Here is a 15,089-nt window from a genome sequence, read left to right as displayed (position 1 = left end):
AAGGATCAGCAGTGCAATTCTGTTCAGGTGTATATATTATTCTTTCCAGGTTTTCTGCTAAATACTGTAAAGGTTGTTTACTTGTTTAGTGTATAGTAAAATTTCCTAATCTTTCATTTGTCCAGTAATCTGGGCTATGACTAGGAAGTTTAATTTTGACTACCTAAAGCTGTACAGGGACTGCAGATTTAACCACCTACAATGTAGCTTGTATGGGAAATGAGAGCATAAAGTGGGCTCAGTGCCTTCTACAGCTTGGTCTGCTAGTTTGGATCTACCCTGGTGAAACTACTGCTTGTGTTGTATTGATTCTTTCCTCCCACATCCACAAAACACTTAATACACACTTATACACACTTGTGTGTAGATACACTGGACACCATCTTTCAACAGAAAAAACGAGGATACATGGACACCATCGTTCAACAGAAAACAAGGGAGCCACCTGAACTCTTAGAAACCATCAGTGCTTGATTTCTCCAGAGAAACAAAGTTATTTCAGTCGTGGAAGGTTCCCAAAAAATATCTGCTGTCACATTTACATGACAGCATTGCCGTACTAATCTGGCCACAGACTGCTGTTGGTGATCTATACAGTTGCATTTGAATAAACAAATGTTCACAGAGGTCCCATGATCCAAATAATCATGTATTCTTTAAAAAAAAAGGTTGCACTACCTTGGATTATAGCTGCAGATGGGTATCAATAAAAGATGGCTGATGAACTCTCCAGGCTACCTGCAAAATGGAATGTTTGCACTTGCTTCTACTGGCATTTATGAAGAACCATCCTATATTGTCCTTTTCTCCCCAACAACTGTTTTTCTTCCTGCTTTTCCCAGGGGTGATATGGAAATAAAGTGCTGTCAGTCCTGAAACTGAAGTGTTTAAGGAGAGAAAGGATGCCTTGCAATTTGGAGATGACATTCTTCTGCTGGAAGGTGGGGGGAGGTGGGAGGGGAGGAGAAGAGGGGATATTTTACCTTCATTAGTGGACCAGTTGTGTGTGGCTTATCTGTTGCTCTAAGACCTGTGTGAGTTCTCACGGAACTCTAATGTGGCATCAGCCAAGTTGACCAGCCCATCTACTGGAAGCAATCTTTATCTCAACTACTTGTCAAGCAGCACTTCCATCTCCACTTACTACATTTGCAATGAGTACAGTTGGCCCTCCACATTTGTGTCTTTGACTTTTGCAGATTTGATTATTTGCAGTTTTGATTAATATATTCGCTCTAGGAATCTCTAGGTCCTCCATCACAACTCTGCCAGATGTTGACCATAAAGTTGGGCTGGAGAACCTGGAAGTTTCTAGAGAAAATACTGCTGTAAGCAGCTGTAGGTCCTCAAGCATGATTCTATGATCAACCTCTGGCAGATGTTGACCATAGAGTTGCACTGGAGGACCTGGAGATTTATAGAGAGGTATTCTCTCAGGTAAAAAGAATGATTTTTATTTGCTTTTTTTCACATTCACTGGAGACCTTCACCGCTAAGCCCACCAATGTGGAGGGACCACTGTACTTGATTCAGTCATCTACCATCAGTCTAGTTGACTACTGCAGGGTCTTAGGCAGAAGTTTTTAATGCGAGATGCCAGAACCAAGCCTGGGATTTTGCACATCTCAACCCCTTTCACAATTTTCCAAGGTGTTTATTTCATATCTATTTCTTTAAAGCATGGGTGTGGCTAAAGAAGGACACAGCAGAGGCTTCCAGAACCGTTTATCTGTGTCCTGGGCACCCCTAAAATAAACTATACCTAATAATAAAAAATGCATATTTTTTTTGTATTTAATTTCTTCATATACCCTTCTTGTGGCTGCCATTGAAAAAAATCAGAAAATGTATCTAAGGCAAAAAATGAAGCAGTGAGAACATTTGTTTATACTTCATGTTCCATTTCCTAAATATCCTAAAGGCACCAGAACCTGCCTGATCTTGGAAGGTAAGCAAGGTCCACCCTGGTTAGTACTTAGATGGAAGACCACCAATGAATACCAGAAAAGGAAGGTACTAGCAAAATCACCTCAGTTTTCCTTGCCCTAAGAAAACCCTATGGAATTCATGTGGTTGCCATAAGCTGAAAGGATACTTGAAGGCACATACAGTGAGCCCATGCCATACACAGGCTCATTATAGGCGGTTTTCAGCTTACGCTGAAGCCACCCGGCAAAAGGGAGAATGGCATACGTGCCCACACTGGGTGCACATAGCCACACAGCAAGCACGAGCCCCATTATATCTAATGGAGCTCAAGTATACACACTTATGCGGGGGAGTGTCTTTTGTGGGAGCCTGCTGGTAACTGGTAGAATATTATCAGTGCTGTGTTAATGATCTGTTGTACTGAACATAGAAGACAGAGAGAACTCATGTGGATATGAATATTCATTTAACAGATCCCGCAGTACACAGTCATAGACCATAATACAATGGTTTCCTACCAACTATATCATCTCCCCATTTGTTTCAGGCTCAGTTCAAGATACCAATTCCTAGCTATGAAATTCTTAGCTATGCTGCGGAATCAAGATGTATGAAACCCAGTCTCCATATGAACCTAATATGGACTCTAATTTATAATCTTTTTCAAAGGCTCCTTTACATGTCCCCACTTGGAAGAAATACAGCATTATATTGACATACATTCCATCTCCTTGATGTTGGTAGGTGACACAAAACAGAACCTTACTTCCTATCAGTCAGACTGACCCTATACTCTAGCTTCATGTAAGCCATAAATATTGTTTTGTTTAGTCTAGTATTTGATGAGTTTAATTTTTATTTTGTCCTCTGCATGGTTTGAAGATGGTTTGTTTGTTCTTAATTTAACTGTTTTTTAAAATTATATACTGCCTTGGAAACCCTTTAGACAAAGAGGTCATATCAGCAGGTACCGCTTTTGATGTTTTGTAGTGTCATAATGATATATATTCCTAAAGTTATGTGAAAATGTTTCAGCATCATGATATACAAAATACTAAGTGGGAGAACATGTTACTTGTCTGCATAAGTTCCTTCAGTTTTCACCATATCGTGAAAAAATCCCCCAAAATTCTTGGGACTAAATACTACTGGGCATGCTGGTGAAAAGTGATGAGCACTGTAGTGCAAAACACATGAAGGATGCCACCATCACAAACGGTAAGCCCATAAAGGTCTCAACCCATGAAAGACTTCTGCCTAAGTCCTTGAAGAACCACTGGCTTCCTGATTTGACAATAATGAGCTAAAGTGATTGAGCATGGGTAGCTTCAGATGGCATATATTGCCATAGCTTGGGAAAGTAATGACTTGGGAGTACAGCTCCCAGACCTTCCTAGTCAGCATAGTGGGACTTCTGGGATAGAATTCCGTGTTGTCATGAAGAAGTAAGTATTGGAAAGAGATGGCTAAATATACAAAGTTCAGCAGAAGATACACCTTTTCTCACATTATGACTCAGAAAACAACAGTGCCATCTTGTGGAAATGAGGTGACATGCAATTGTTCTTTAAAGCATAATACTGTGGAACCTCGCCATACGCGGGGGATCCGTTCCGGATCCCGTCGCGTATGGCGATTTCTGCCTATGCTCGAGCCCCATTGTAAACAATGGGGCTTGTGCACGGCGGCGTGGAGGTGTGCGGGGCGCAACGGGCACACGCGGGGCGCAATGGGCTCACGCGCCCATTCAACTGAATGGGACACGCTGCCCCTTCCGCCCCGCATGCGCCCAGCAGCTTGAGCGCGTACGCTCAAAGCCGCTTATAAAAAGGCCGCGTACGCGGAGGCCCCACTGTATGTTAATACCAGAAGAGGGAATTTTCACTTAGATAAATTCCAACAGTGTAATAATTGAGCAAGAAAACCCTGCCTTCTTCCCAATACCATTCCTGAGGATAATGAACAAAATATGCTGTCTTTGAAAAGAGCGTCTACCTGCAAAAGTCCATCAGCTGTAGTTCATGTATGACATCAATGGAATCCAACAGGAGCATTTGGAGAGATGGTTTATAAAGCTATTTGCAAAATTTTCCTCTATTCATTACAAACCAAGCATCAACTTACTCATATAATTTACACAAACTAATGACATTCACAGATATTCACATACAAAGAAAAAGGTTCAGTGGTAGACACGAAAATAAAGGTCATTGTTAAAAATGACAGATACACCTGGGCATTAAAGATTAACCTTCCCTTGAAAAAGGAAGCAGTTACTTAGATATCTCTTAATAGAAGACAATTGAAACTGGATGCCAAGTGACATTCTCTTGAATGTGGTTCAGTTTAGTTAGTAATCCTAAAGTTGTTTCAAATGTCCCACACCATCCTGCACTGGAAAAAGCATGTCCTTGGTTATAAATATTAGAATCAGATGATCAGAGGAAAGGCCTGAATCTTCATGGCAATACATTCATTGTAGTACACAAGGGGTTCACTTGAAGCTATAAATCTATCTGCAATTTAGAGACAGCTAGCCCTCTGCGTCTGATATGATCAACAAGTCTGGCAGGGTGACTTGTCCTATGTGCTCTTTATCTTCTCAGAGCTGGGAGGCTCAAAGTTTCAATAACATGGTTCCCTGAATTACATTCCTGACACCTTTTCCTTCACTGCTGCAGATATAAACAATGTAACCCTGTAACAATGTAAATTATAATGCGCCAATAAAAAGTTGCTGTTTTTATTTCCAAGATTTCGTTTCCAATCCAGTAAATATGATCACTTTCTTTTTGTGTTTAGCTACCTTCCAGCATCATAGCAGCCAAGTAAGAAATACAGCATCATATCCACCTACACTGTTTTATCTCCTTGATTTTCAACTCAAAAGATGGTTGGAAGTCAATCACATGTACAGGAGGAAAGCAATCTCAGGTTTTTCTTGTGGACTGCTTGGAGCCTGCTATCCAGGTGGTGTCCATGCTACAGAAAAGCTCAGCTCTCATAATCACAGCCCGGTATTCACCATACAGATTCACAAGAATAGTCCATTTTCTGCTTCTATCATTATATTTTTGTTGTCCATCACTGACTTTGCTTGAGCAAAATGGATGAGCCTACATGAGTGGCAAGAGGTATCTTGTCAAAATAATACTCTTGTGCACATGGAAGTATTAGAACCTCAGCCTTCCGAACAAGTGTTTTTAAGAGGTCCAAACTGACCTACTGGGTTTCTTCACCTGCATTCTCATGTACAACATCTTAGCACCAAGATGCTAAAGCTGATGATGAGGGGAGGTACCTCTGACAGTCTATACATTGGATTTAGGAGCTGAATTTAATGGAATTTCCTTCAGTTCTGTTCGCATACAGAGGTACTCCCCAATTACAGCCATGAGTGCCGTGCATACAGTATGTACTAGCCACCACGTTAGAGCAGTTGGAAAGTGTGTGTTGTAAATCCAGCAGCCCAGCAGGTGGAAAAAGTGAACTGTGACAGTGAAATCCAAACACTGCTTCCCTCGTCGAATGAAATATAGCAAGCCTATGGCACTGTAAAAGAAAAACATAAATACACTGTATTACTGAAACCGTAGTATTCAGAGAAGAAAAAGTAACCAATCACTACCAGACACTTAATTCCTTAGCAATTTTTAACACCACAGATTATTTGAAAAACTATTTTCTGCAAAGGACAATACAGCGCTTAAGTTTTTTGTGGGTTTTAAAGGTTGTGTGACCTTTTTCTAGAAGAGTTTGTTCCAGATTTATTATTTTATTACTATAAGAGATATTTATTTTTAGAAATGTCAGAGAGCCAGATCAAAATGGTGACTTACCAAGTAAGCGCATTCAGGATAAAAGCCATCATGGCAAGTCTCCCGGGTGAGGTGGAAAATCCCAAAACCTGTACAGCATTATAAAGACAAACAAAACGGCTTAAGATATATTTAACCCTTCTGCTTTTATATACACCATTCTCAGTAAAGTGTAAATAACATTTCATTTAACTTTGGAAGAAAAAACAAATTCTTCAACTAAGGAAGACAGGAAATGAACCAAGGCTGGATTAAATAAATAAATTCATTATTAACAAAACTGCATGAAAGATTGACTACATCTGAAATTCATTTTCCACAAAACAAATTTTTAATCTAGGTTTCTTGCTGTTTCAAAAGCAGGAGGACAAGATGAATTGGAGCTTCACGGGCAACATGGCTCTTGAAGACAGAGCCTTACAGAGATATACTCTTGGGCTACTTTCAGATGGAGCTCCTAACAGGGCTGGCCCAAAATATTTTGCTGCCAAGAGAGAAGACCAACATGGCACCCTCTCCCATTCTCTGTACAAAAGCTAACTGGAGTGGCAGTTAACCTTTGTTTAGCGCTGTTGGTAGGATAGTGGTCTCCATCACACTTGAAAGCAACACATTGCCTTAGATGACAGGGTGCAAGGGAAATTTCATTCTTTTCCAATAACTCACTGCTGTCTGCTACCAAAGTGAAGCTGTTGCTCATGGCAACAGCTTCACTTTGTCTTAACATCAAAATTCATAATACAGTTGGCCCTCCTTATACACGGATTCAAGCATCCACGGCTTGAAAATATTCAAAAAAAGTATAAATTTCAAGTATCAAACTTTGTTTTTTTTCATTTTATATAAGGGATACCATTTTGCTATTCCATTGTATTTAATGGGATTTGAGCATACACGATTTTGTTATTGACAGGGGTTCCTGGAACCAAACCCCAGCGGATAACAAGGGTCCACTGTATCATAATATTGGGCCTAATTTATTTTATCCAGGGTGTGCATGGGCCTGGCCTGAACTAGGAAGAGCCCTCCCTTCAGTCCATCTGCCTTGGTCCAGGCCTCAGAGGGAGAGGAATAACTGCTGGACCTGGATCCTCTTCCCCACTACCATTCCCTTCTCCTTTTGTGTCATGTCTTTTTAGATTGTAAGCCTGAGGGCAGGGAACTGTCTAATTAAAAATAATAATAATTGTAAGCTGCTCTGAGAGCCTTTACGCTGAAGGGCGGGTATAAATACCATAAATAAATAAATAAATAAATAAAATGTTTGATGCTACTATTTTAATTTGTTTTAACTGTTTGAAATCATCTGGCTTTTTACTGATAATGACGTAATATATTTTTAGTCTTTTAAAATTATTAATATTATTTTTAAAAGATTATTTGTAATCTACCCTTGAGATCTTTGGCTATAGGATGGGATATAGCTTTTAATTCTCTCTGGCTTTACTTTGCAAACGAAGATTCAGGAAGGATTCATCCTGCACTTTCTACAAGCGCGTTGATGACTGAAAGGCCAAATATACAAATAAATATCATAACTCATGACGCATGTCTTCTCTGCTTGGAAATTTAAGTTTCAGAAGTAATTTATTTCTACTAACCAGTAAAGTGTTTTAAAGGTAACTTATTCCTCTTACTCATTACGATGATGTAAAAAGTTAACTTATGCTACTTGCTGAGCTGTTCACTGCTTTCAATTACCTTCTGTTACTTTTTTGAAGAACAAAATACCAAGGCCTGTTACAGACAGCCAAATAAAGCTGCTTGGTCACAGTGAGGTGGTGTTTCAATGAGCATACGTCCTAGAGTCCAGAAGCCACACCAAAGCACGCTCCAGTCCTTGGGCTGGAGTGTGGCTTTGGTGTGACTTCTGACTCTTAGGACGCATGTATCATTGAACACCATACTCCACTGTGACTCAAAGCGCTTTATTTGGCTGTCTTTAACAGGCCATAGGATTGGTAAAGAGAAAACTAAATGTTTTTTGTTGGTTGGTTATTCTTTCCTTTCCAACATTTTCCTTCTATCCCAGCTGCTCTTTCTCTCCTCTGAAGAGAGAGGAAAAGAAACTGGGTTATGGCTACTTTTTTTAAATGGTGATATTTTGACTTTATGATTCCCGTGGTTCGTAGGCAAGTGACGCAGCAATCATGTCATTTGCAGCATTTCCCCCAGAGCCATCTGATTCCCTCTTAACTATTAAGATTTTGCCCTCCTGCCCAAGAAGAATGTCCTACCTCATAACTAAAATCTGGTCAAGGAAGGGCTGTTTTGAACCAAGCTGTCCACCAGAGCCAACCAAGCCCCAGGGAGCTGTAGTAAATGGCCTGCTGAGCACAATCTGTGAGAGAATAAGAGCAGGATCCCAGACGTAACTGCGGAATTGTGGAGCCATTCCTGAGTGGGAGTCAGCTGGCTTACAACACACAATCCAATGAAGTTAAAACATCAAATGCATATCAGGGGCCACCTGACCATGCAGAGTATTCCCATCAGCACCTGAAAGGGAACAGAACTGTGTCAGTCCAGACAGAGTTGGTGGAAAGGCTCTCCAATCTATTCTTCTTCCAAAAGTCAAGACTAGCGTAGGCATCCTTTGATATTCACAACATTGCCACTTCTCTGTGTGGTTTTTGAAGAGAGGCCCCTTACAGGCAGGCATGGGAAATCTAGTAGAGAAAGTAAAAAGTTGCAAATATGGCACTGGTGTAATGCCACAGAAAGTGACTCATAAGCCAATACGGATGGAACTGCACTACAGGATTATTCTTCCAAAATACATACTTTTTCCACTCAAGCACAGAGCTTTGGGTCAGTTTAGATATATTTAGCATGGAGAGAATTATATTAAAGTTAGTACAACAAACATTTCAACAAAATCCCATACCGCAAACCAGAATAACAACAGTGAGAATAGAATGAGATGTAGAAATAGTAGTAACTATTGCCTTTCTGGATTTTCATGGCTGTGATGGAGGACTGGGTCCAGAACAGTTGCCAAATGAATGCCACTCAAAGCATAAAAAGAAGGTCTAAGGAGGAAAGGTGACCATCCATCATTTGTTCATAGCACCTGGTAATCAGAAGTGCATTGCTTCTAAACAAACAGGATCTTCCACTTAGCTACTAGAGTTATACCAAACCTACCTATAGAGCTACAGTATGTGGTATTCTCCACACGTCTTTGTTCACAGATAATTATTCACCTTTATTATCACTACGTTTGTTGGAATGTATAGAATTAGGTGCAACCTTATAAACTATACCTAAAACTATGTCCTGCTTAGTTCAATAAAGTCACTTCTCTGTAGAGATGCACGGATATCACTGTAAACTGCCACATTCAATTAACTATAGCTAAATTTTACAAATTAATCCTACATATCTTTTTCAGAGGTATACTCCAATGTGGTCTTACTCCTTTGTGACTGGCATGGGACTGATCAGGCTGCAATCCTACACATACTAAATGGCCTAGGAGTAAGTGTCACGACTCAATGAGATTTTGTTTTGAGTGACACATACAGGATTGTATTGTGGCTCACCAACATTATTCTTGTCATGCCCCCCATCAACCTGCGCAGATGTTGCCGTATTACAGATGTGTTGTGACTTACTTATTGGCCATACGAGGCCTTAGCAAAGAGATTTCAAAACACGGTCTCTATCATATCACTCGCTATCTTTGTGGAAAGCACTTATCCTCATCACCTTTTTTGTTATTGTTGCTGTGTGCCTTCAAGTTGTTTCCAACTCATGGCAACCCTATCATGGGCCTTTCTTGGCAAATTTCTTCAAAGGGTTTTTGCCATTGTCATCTTCTGAGGCTGACGGAGTGTGACTTGCCCAAAGTCATCCAGAGGTTACATGGCACAGCGGAGATTCAAACCCTGGTCTTCTAGAGTCACAGTCCAACACTCAACCACTCACTACACCACACTGGGTCTCATCTATATTTACATCCCACCTTTGCCTCTCGCAAAAGGCATCTCACTTAACTTACAGACAGGCCAAAATAAAGCTGCTTCAGGTCACTTTGGAGGTATGCTGTTTAAACGATGCATGTGTCCTAAGAGGCCGGAAGCTGCGCCAATGCTGCGCTCTGTCCTTGGGGCTGGATCGTTTGTTTTTGCGCGGCTTCCGGACTCTTAGTTTGCATGTATCACTTAAAATAGCATACCTCCAAAGTGACCCGAAGCAGCTTTATTTTGGCCTGTCTGTTGGGGCCATTGATTGTGGTAAATTAAGTGAGAAAACCAGTCTAAATTATTGGATATGATGGAAATAAAACAACATTGAATCATAAGGAAGGCAGAAGCCAGCATTATGAGATGCAAACTCTAAGTGGGACTCTGGAAAGCTGCAATGGCACTGTTGCTGCAATGTGGTGATAGCAGAAGCTCAGCTGGTGAACTGGTCTCTTCAAAGGCACAGATTGAGGACAACATGTGGACTTTACAGTGTACAGATAAGACGGAAACTTTGTTGTTGTTATGTGCCTTCAAGCCATGACTCTCAGGTGAACGTATCACAGAGTTTTCTTGGCAAGGCTTGCCGCTGCCTTCCTCTTGAGGCTGAGAGAGAGTGGCTTCTTGCCCAAAGGGCATCCAGAGGTTTCCACAGCTGAGCAGGAACTGGACCCTGGTCTCCAGCATCACAGTCCAGTGTTCAAACCCTGACCCTTGGCTCTCCTGATGGAGAGGGCATGGGACTGGCACAAGGATAGGAAGAGGGGCTTCATGAAGGGCAAATGTGTCCCTTCCTCTGAACACGAGCCGTATGTGGAATTCGCTGTCGGTCTCCCACCCAGTCCTAACCAGGGCTGACCCAGCTTGCCTCCAAGATCAGACGGATCCGGTGCCTTTAGATACTTAGCCATGCATTACGATTATTATTATTGAGAGGCGCAAGCAAAACCTCCACACAAGAGAGCCCACTCCCCTCCTTCGCCCTCTGACTCCCTCGGCTTCCGTACCTCCGGCCCTGGTTACAGCCAGGCCCAGGCCCCTCACTCTTCGCTTCCGGCTTCCCTCCAGACCCCGACTCGCCTCCTTCCCGGTCTTCCAGGCCGGCCTTCCTTCGCTGCGACCACCGGCTGCCGGACGCCTAGAGCGGACCGACCGGGGAGTGCGCCTGCGCGGCCACTGAGAACCCTCCCTTTTTGGCCTAGAAGGGCAAGTCAGAGACCGGAAGTCGTACTAACCTACAGTCACTGGCAGGAACTCTATGGTTTCCACGCCGTCAAACATTGGTCATATTTGGGACTCCAACTCCCAGAAGCCTCAGCCGGCTGGCCGACAGTCAGGAACTCTGGGAGTGAAGTCCAAAATATCTATGGGTCAGAGTTTGGGAATCTCTTGCGTAGCGCTACTCTCTATAGTGCTGCTATTTCATTTTTACTGGCCCTGTCTGCCTCCTGTTGCACTCTGGGGTTGTAGTCCAGCGAGGCCTAAGAGCTCTCTGGCTGAGGATTCTAAATGCCCCTCCTAAACTACAAATCCATAGTAGTTAAAGTGGAATAGCAGCACTATAAGCGTGTAAGGCGGTGATGGATAGGAAAGGAGGGTGATTATAGGCCCCCCTCTGTAGGACTCAATGGGGTTTACCATCATCATCATCATCCTGGCATCCTGCCTTCCAGTGATCCCCAAACTTAGGTCCTATAGATGCTTGGACTTCAGCTCCCAGACTTTGACTGTTGGCCATGGTTTCCATGGCCTAGCAGGGATTCAAGCCCTGGTCTCCAGTGTCCTAGTACAACACTTACTGAAAGTATGGTGCTTTTATGAATCCTTATGCCATGAGCCAGTTTTGGTTTCCTGTTTTTTCCTCATACAGTATAGGCAGCATCTACATTGTAGAAATAGACTGCCATGGTTCCAGTCTACAGAATCTTGGATTGTAGTTGGTGACCCTCCACACTCTTTGGCAGAGAAGGCTAAAGGTCTGGAAAAGTAGAAATCCCCAGATTGCACAGGCTGGAGCTGCCGCACTTAAAGTGGTGCTAAACTGCATTATTTCTACCGTGAAGATGCCGCCTGGAGATATAGGATCTGAACAGACAGGCCAAAATAATGCTGCTTCGGGTTACTTTGGATGTAAGCTGTTTAAACGCTGCATGCGTCCTAAGGCCAGAAGCCGTGCCAAAGCCATGACCCCGTCCTAAGGACTGCAGTGTAGCTTTGGCACCCCTTCTGGCCTCTTAAGATGCATGTGTCGTTTAAACAGCATACCTCCAAAGTGACCGAAAGCAGCTTTATTTTGGCCTGTCTGTTCGGGCCCACAGTCACTTGCTGTTGTAGTAGTCCTTCCTGACATTTCTTAATAACTGGTTTATAAACTCTTGGTTTCTAATTAAAATTGTTGAGATCTTGGCAATTCTGAGCACCAGTTCCAAGAGCCAGCATGGTTTGAACGTTGGACTCTAAAGATCAGGGTTTGAATCCCCGTTAGAGTATGGCAGCCAACTGGAGGACCTTGGACAAGTCACACTCTCTCAGCCTCAGAGGAAAGCAACAAGAAAACCCACTGAACAAAGCTTGCCCACAATAGGTTCGTCTTAGGATCTCTCTCAGTCAAAAGCAATTTGAAGGCACATACCTGGAAAGCCTCTTCTTGGGAGCTCCCTTCCCTGAGCACAATGCAGCTTATTCCCTCCTATTATAGAGTCCTTCTTAGATTCCCCCCAACTCTGTTGATCTTATCATCAAAATATTTTTATATTGTAAATAATTTAATTTAGTTTTATAATCAGGGCTGGGCGGCTGAGCAGGGGATTAATTTTAACTAGATTCAATATGTAATACACTGTTTTTAGATGTTGTAACCTGCCTCGATTCCCAGTGAAAAGGCGGGCTTTAAATAAATAATAATGATTATTATTATTATGAGTAAGATTTCCCAGAGGCATAATCTGGAATCGCTTTTACCCTTGGATTTTTTGTCATTTTGGGTTCATGTACACTGTAAAAATAATACAATTTGACACCACTTTAAGAGCTGTAGCTCCGTCCTATGGAATCCTGGGATTTGGAGTTTTACAAGATCTTTAGCCTTCTAAAGTGTGCTCACAAAACTGCAAATCCCAGGATTCTGTAGGATGGTGCCATGGCAGTTTAAGTGGTGTCAAGCTGTGTTATTTCTACAATGTAGATGCACCCAAGATGACAAAAATTCCAAGGGCCAGAGCGATTCCTGATCATGCCTATGGGAAATCTTTACCTGGAGGCTTTCCATTATTACTAATAGTACAGGCAGTGTGCAACTCCCACTCTTCTGTAATGTATAGGAAGATCCATTATTGAGTTATTCAGGCAGCAGCAAAGTTTGCTCATACGTGAGTATTACACCATGTTTGTATAGCTGCCGGAACAAATAAGTCAGGCTGTTATTTGCTGTTGTTGTTAATCACCTTGAGTAATCTTGACTCATGGCTACCCAGTGGATGATACATCTCTAAGGAGTTTATTACACATATGGAAAATCAGGGGTTTAAATGGACATTATCCAGCAATATTCACGCAATCACAGTGAAGATTTTCACACATCACAATTAAAGATAACTTATATTGGAAATTATATCACAGGAAGTCCCATGAATGATTCATTGCTGGTTATTCCCTGGTTATTCTTGGGATAAGTCATTTTTAATTATGATCGTGTGTGAAAATCTTTACTGTGAACGCACAAATATAGCTGGATGATGCCCATTTAAACTCCTGATTTTCCTCATGTGATAAAGTCCCAGGACTCCCTATCCTCCACTATTCTTCTAAGCTCTTGCAGATTCAGACCTGTGACCTCCTTAATTGAGTTCATCTATCTAACATGTGGTCTTCCTCTCTTTCTACTTCCTTCCATCTTTCCTAACATTATTCTCTTTTCTAATAATTCATGCTTTCTCATGATGTGTCCAAAGTATGACAGTCTAAGTCTTGTCTTGTCTTCCAGGGATATTTCTAACTTGATATGCTGTAGGACCCATTTGTGTTTTTGGCTGTTCACAGGATCCTCAGCACTCTTCTCCAGCACCACATCTGAAATGAACTGATATTCTTCCTATCTTGTTTCTTAACTGTCCAGCTCTCATAACCATACATGGTAATAGGGAATACAATGACTTGCATGAGAGTCCCAACACATCTGATAGTCTCGATGAGGAATCTTTTCTTAGGATAAGAGGCCACTGTTAGAACAGAATACAGAGAAACAGAATGGTTCCCAACTGACAAAGAGCAAGACAAGACTGCATCTTATCACCCTACCCATTCAACTTATATGCAGAACATACTGTAAGAAAAATAGGCTTGGACATAGGAGGAGGAGGAGTGGAAATAGGAGGAACATCATAACAGACAACATCATAATATTAGCGGAAAACCTTCCAGACCTGTAACTACTAAGGAAGATTAAAAAAACAAGTGCAAAGACAGGACTACTACTGAAGATAAAGAAAACAAAAATAATGACCACAGAGAATTTAGACAAATTCAACCTAGATAAAAGTGAGAAAATAGAAATAGTAAAAGCATTCTCATACCTGGGATCAAACACTGAGAGCAACAGGAATTGCAGCCAAGATGTTGGAAGAAGATTAAGAATGGAGAGAGCAGCTATGAAATAACTAGAAAAGATCCTAAAATGCAAAGATACACAATTGAGCACAAGAGTTAGAATCATACAGGCCATTGTATTCCTGGTAGCGTAGAGGGTTATTAAGTTATTCAGGGAACAGCAAAGTCCGCTCATAATTGAGTGTTACACCATGCTTGTATACCTCCCCCTCCCTTTCCGCATTCAGTATAAGCTCCTGCTGTCCACATTTAAAGCCCTCCATGGGTTGGCCCCTCCTTACTTATCAGACCTTCTTTCTCCTCACCTTCCCACTCGGACCCTCCGTTCTGGTAGTCAAGGTCTGCTATCCCAGCCCAGGATTTCCTCTGCCCCATCTCAGATTCGCCCCTTTTCACTCGCTGCCCCTCACTCCTGGAACCTTCTTCCCCCATGAACAAGAGCCATCACTTCTTTAACCAGCTTCAAAATGGAGTTGAAGACCATCCTGTTCAGGGAAGCATCCCCAGGCCTTGCTTAATTGTCGCTTGCCTCCCTGGATGAAGATTAACCATCCATTATGAAGCCAAGCCCTCTCTCCAATCCACCTGCCTTGGTCCAGGACTTGGAGGTAGAGAGGAACTGCTGGACCTCATCCCCTTCCCCACCACTACTCCCTTCTCCTTTTGTGTGGTGTCTTTTTAGATTGTAAGCCTGAGGGCAGGGTCTAATTAAAAAGACTGTATGTACAGCACTGTGTAAATTTACAGCGTTGTATAAATAAAGGTTAAT

The 15,089-nt window shown here is 42.0% G+C and overlaps 1 protein-coding gene across 1 annotated transcript; it reads right to left on the bottom strand.

The window, feature by feature from the left end:
* Positions 1–3,834: 3,834 nt before the first annotated feature.
* SYS1 (SYS1 golgi trafficking protein) lies at positions 3,835–8,142 on the bottom strand. Its single transcript, XM_042463550.1, is given in 6 exon segments — positions 3,835–5,481; positions 5,769–5,836; positions 7,985–7,997; positions 7,999–8,050; positions 8,053–8,079; positions 8,082–8,142. Coding segments are annotated over 6 exon segments (462 nt in total). The 3' UTR covers positions 3,835–5,240.
* Between the last annotated feature and the right edge of the window lie 6,947 nt (positions 8,143–15,089).

This window comes from Sceloporus undulatus, chromosome 4 (genome assembly GCF_019175285.1).
Source record: "Sceloporus undulatus isolate JIND9_A2432 ecotype Alabama chromosome 4, SceUnd_v1.1, whole genome shotgun sequence".
In the NCBI taxonomy this organism is placed as follows: domain Eukaryota; kingdom Metazoa; phylum Chordata; class Lepidosauria; order Squamata; family Phrynosomatidae; genus Sceloporus; species Sceloporus undulatus.
The sequence above is the reverse complement of the archived record's forward strand: the minus strand, read 5'-3'. Positions and strand labels throughout refer to the sequence as shown.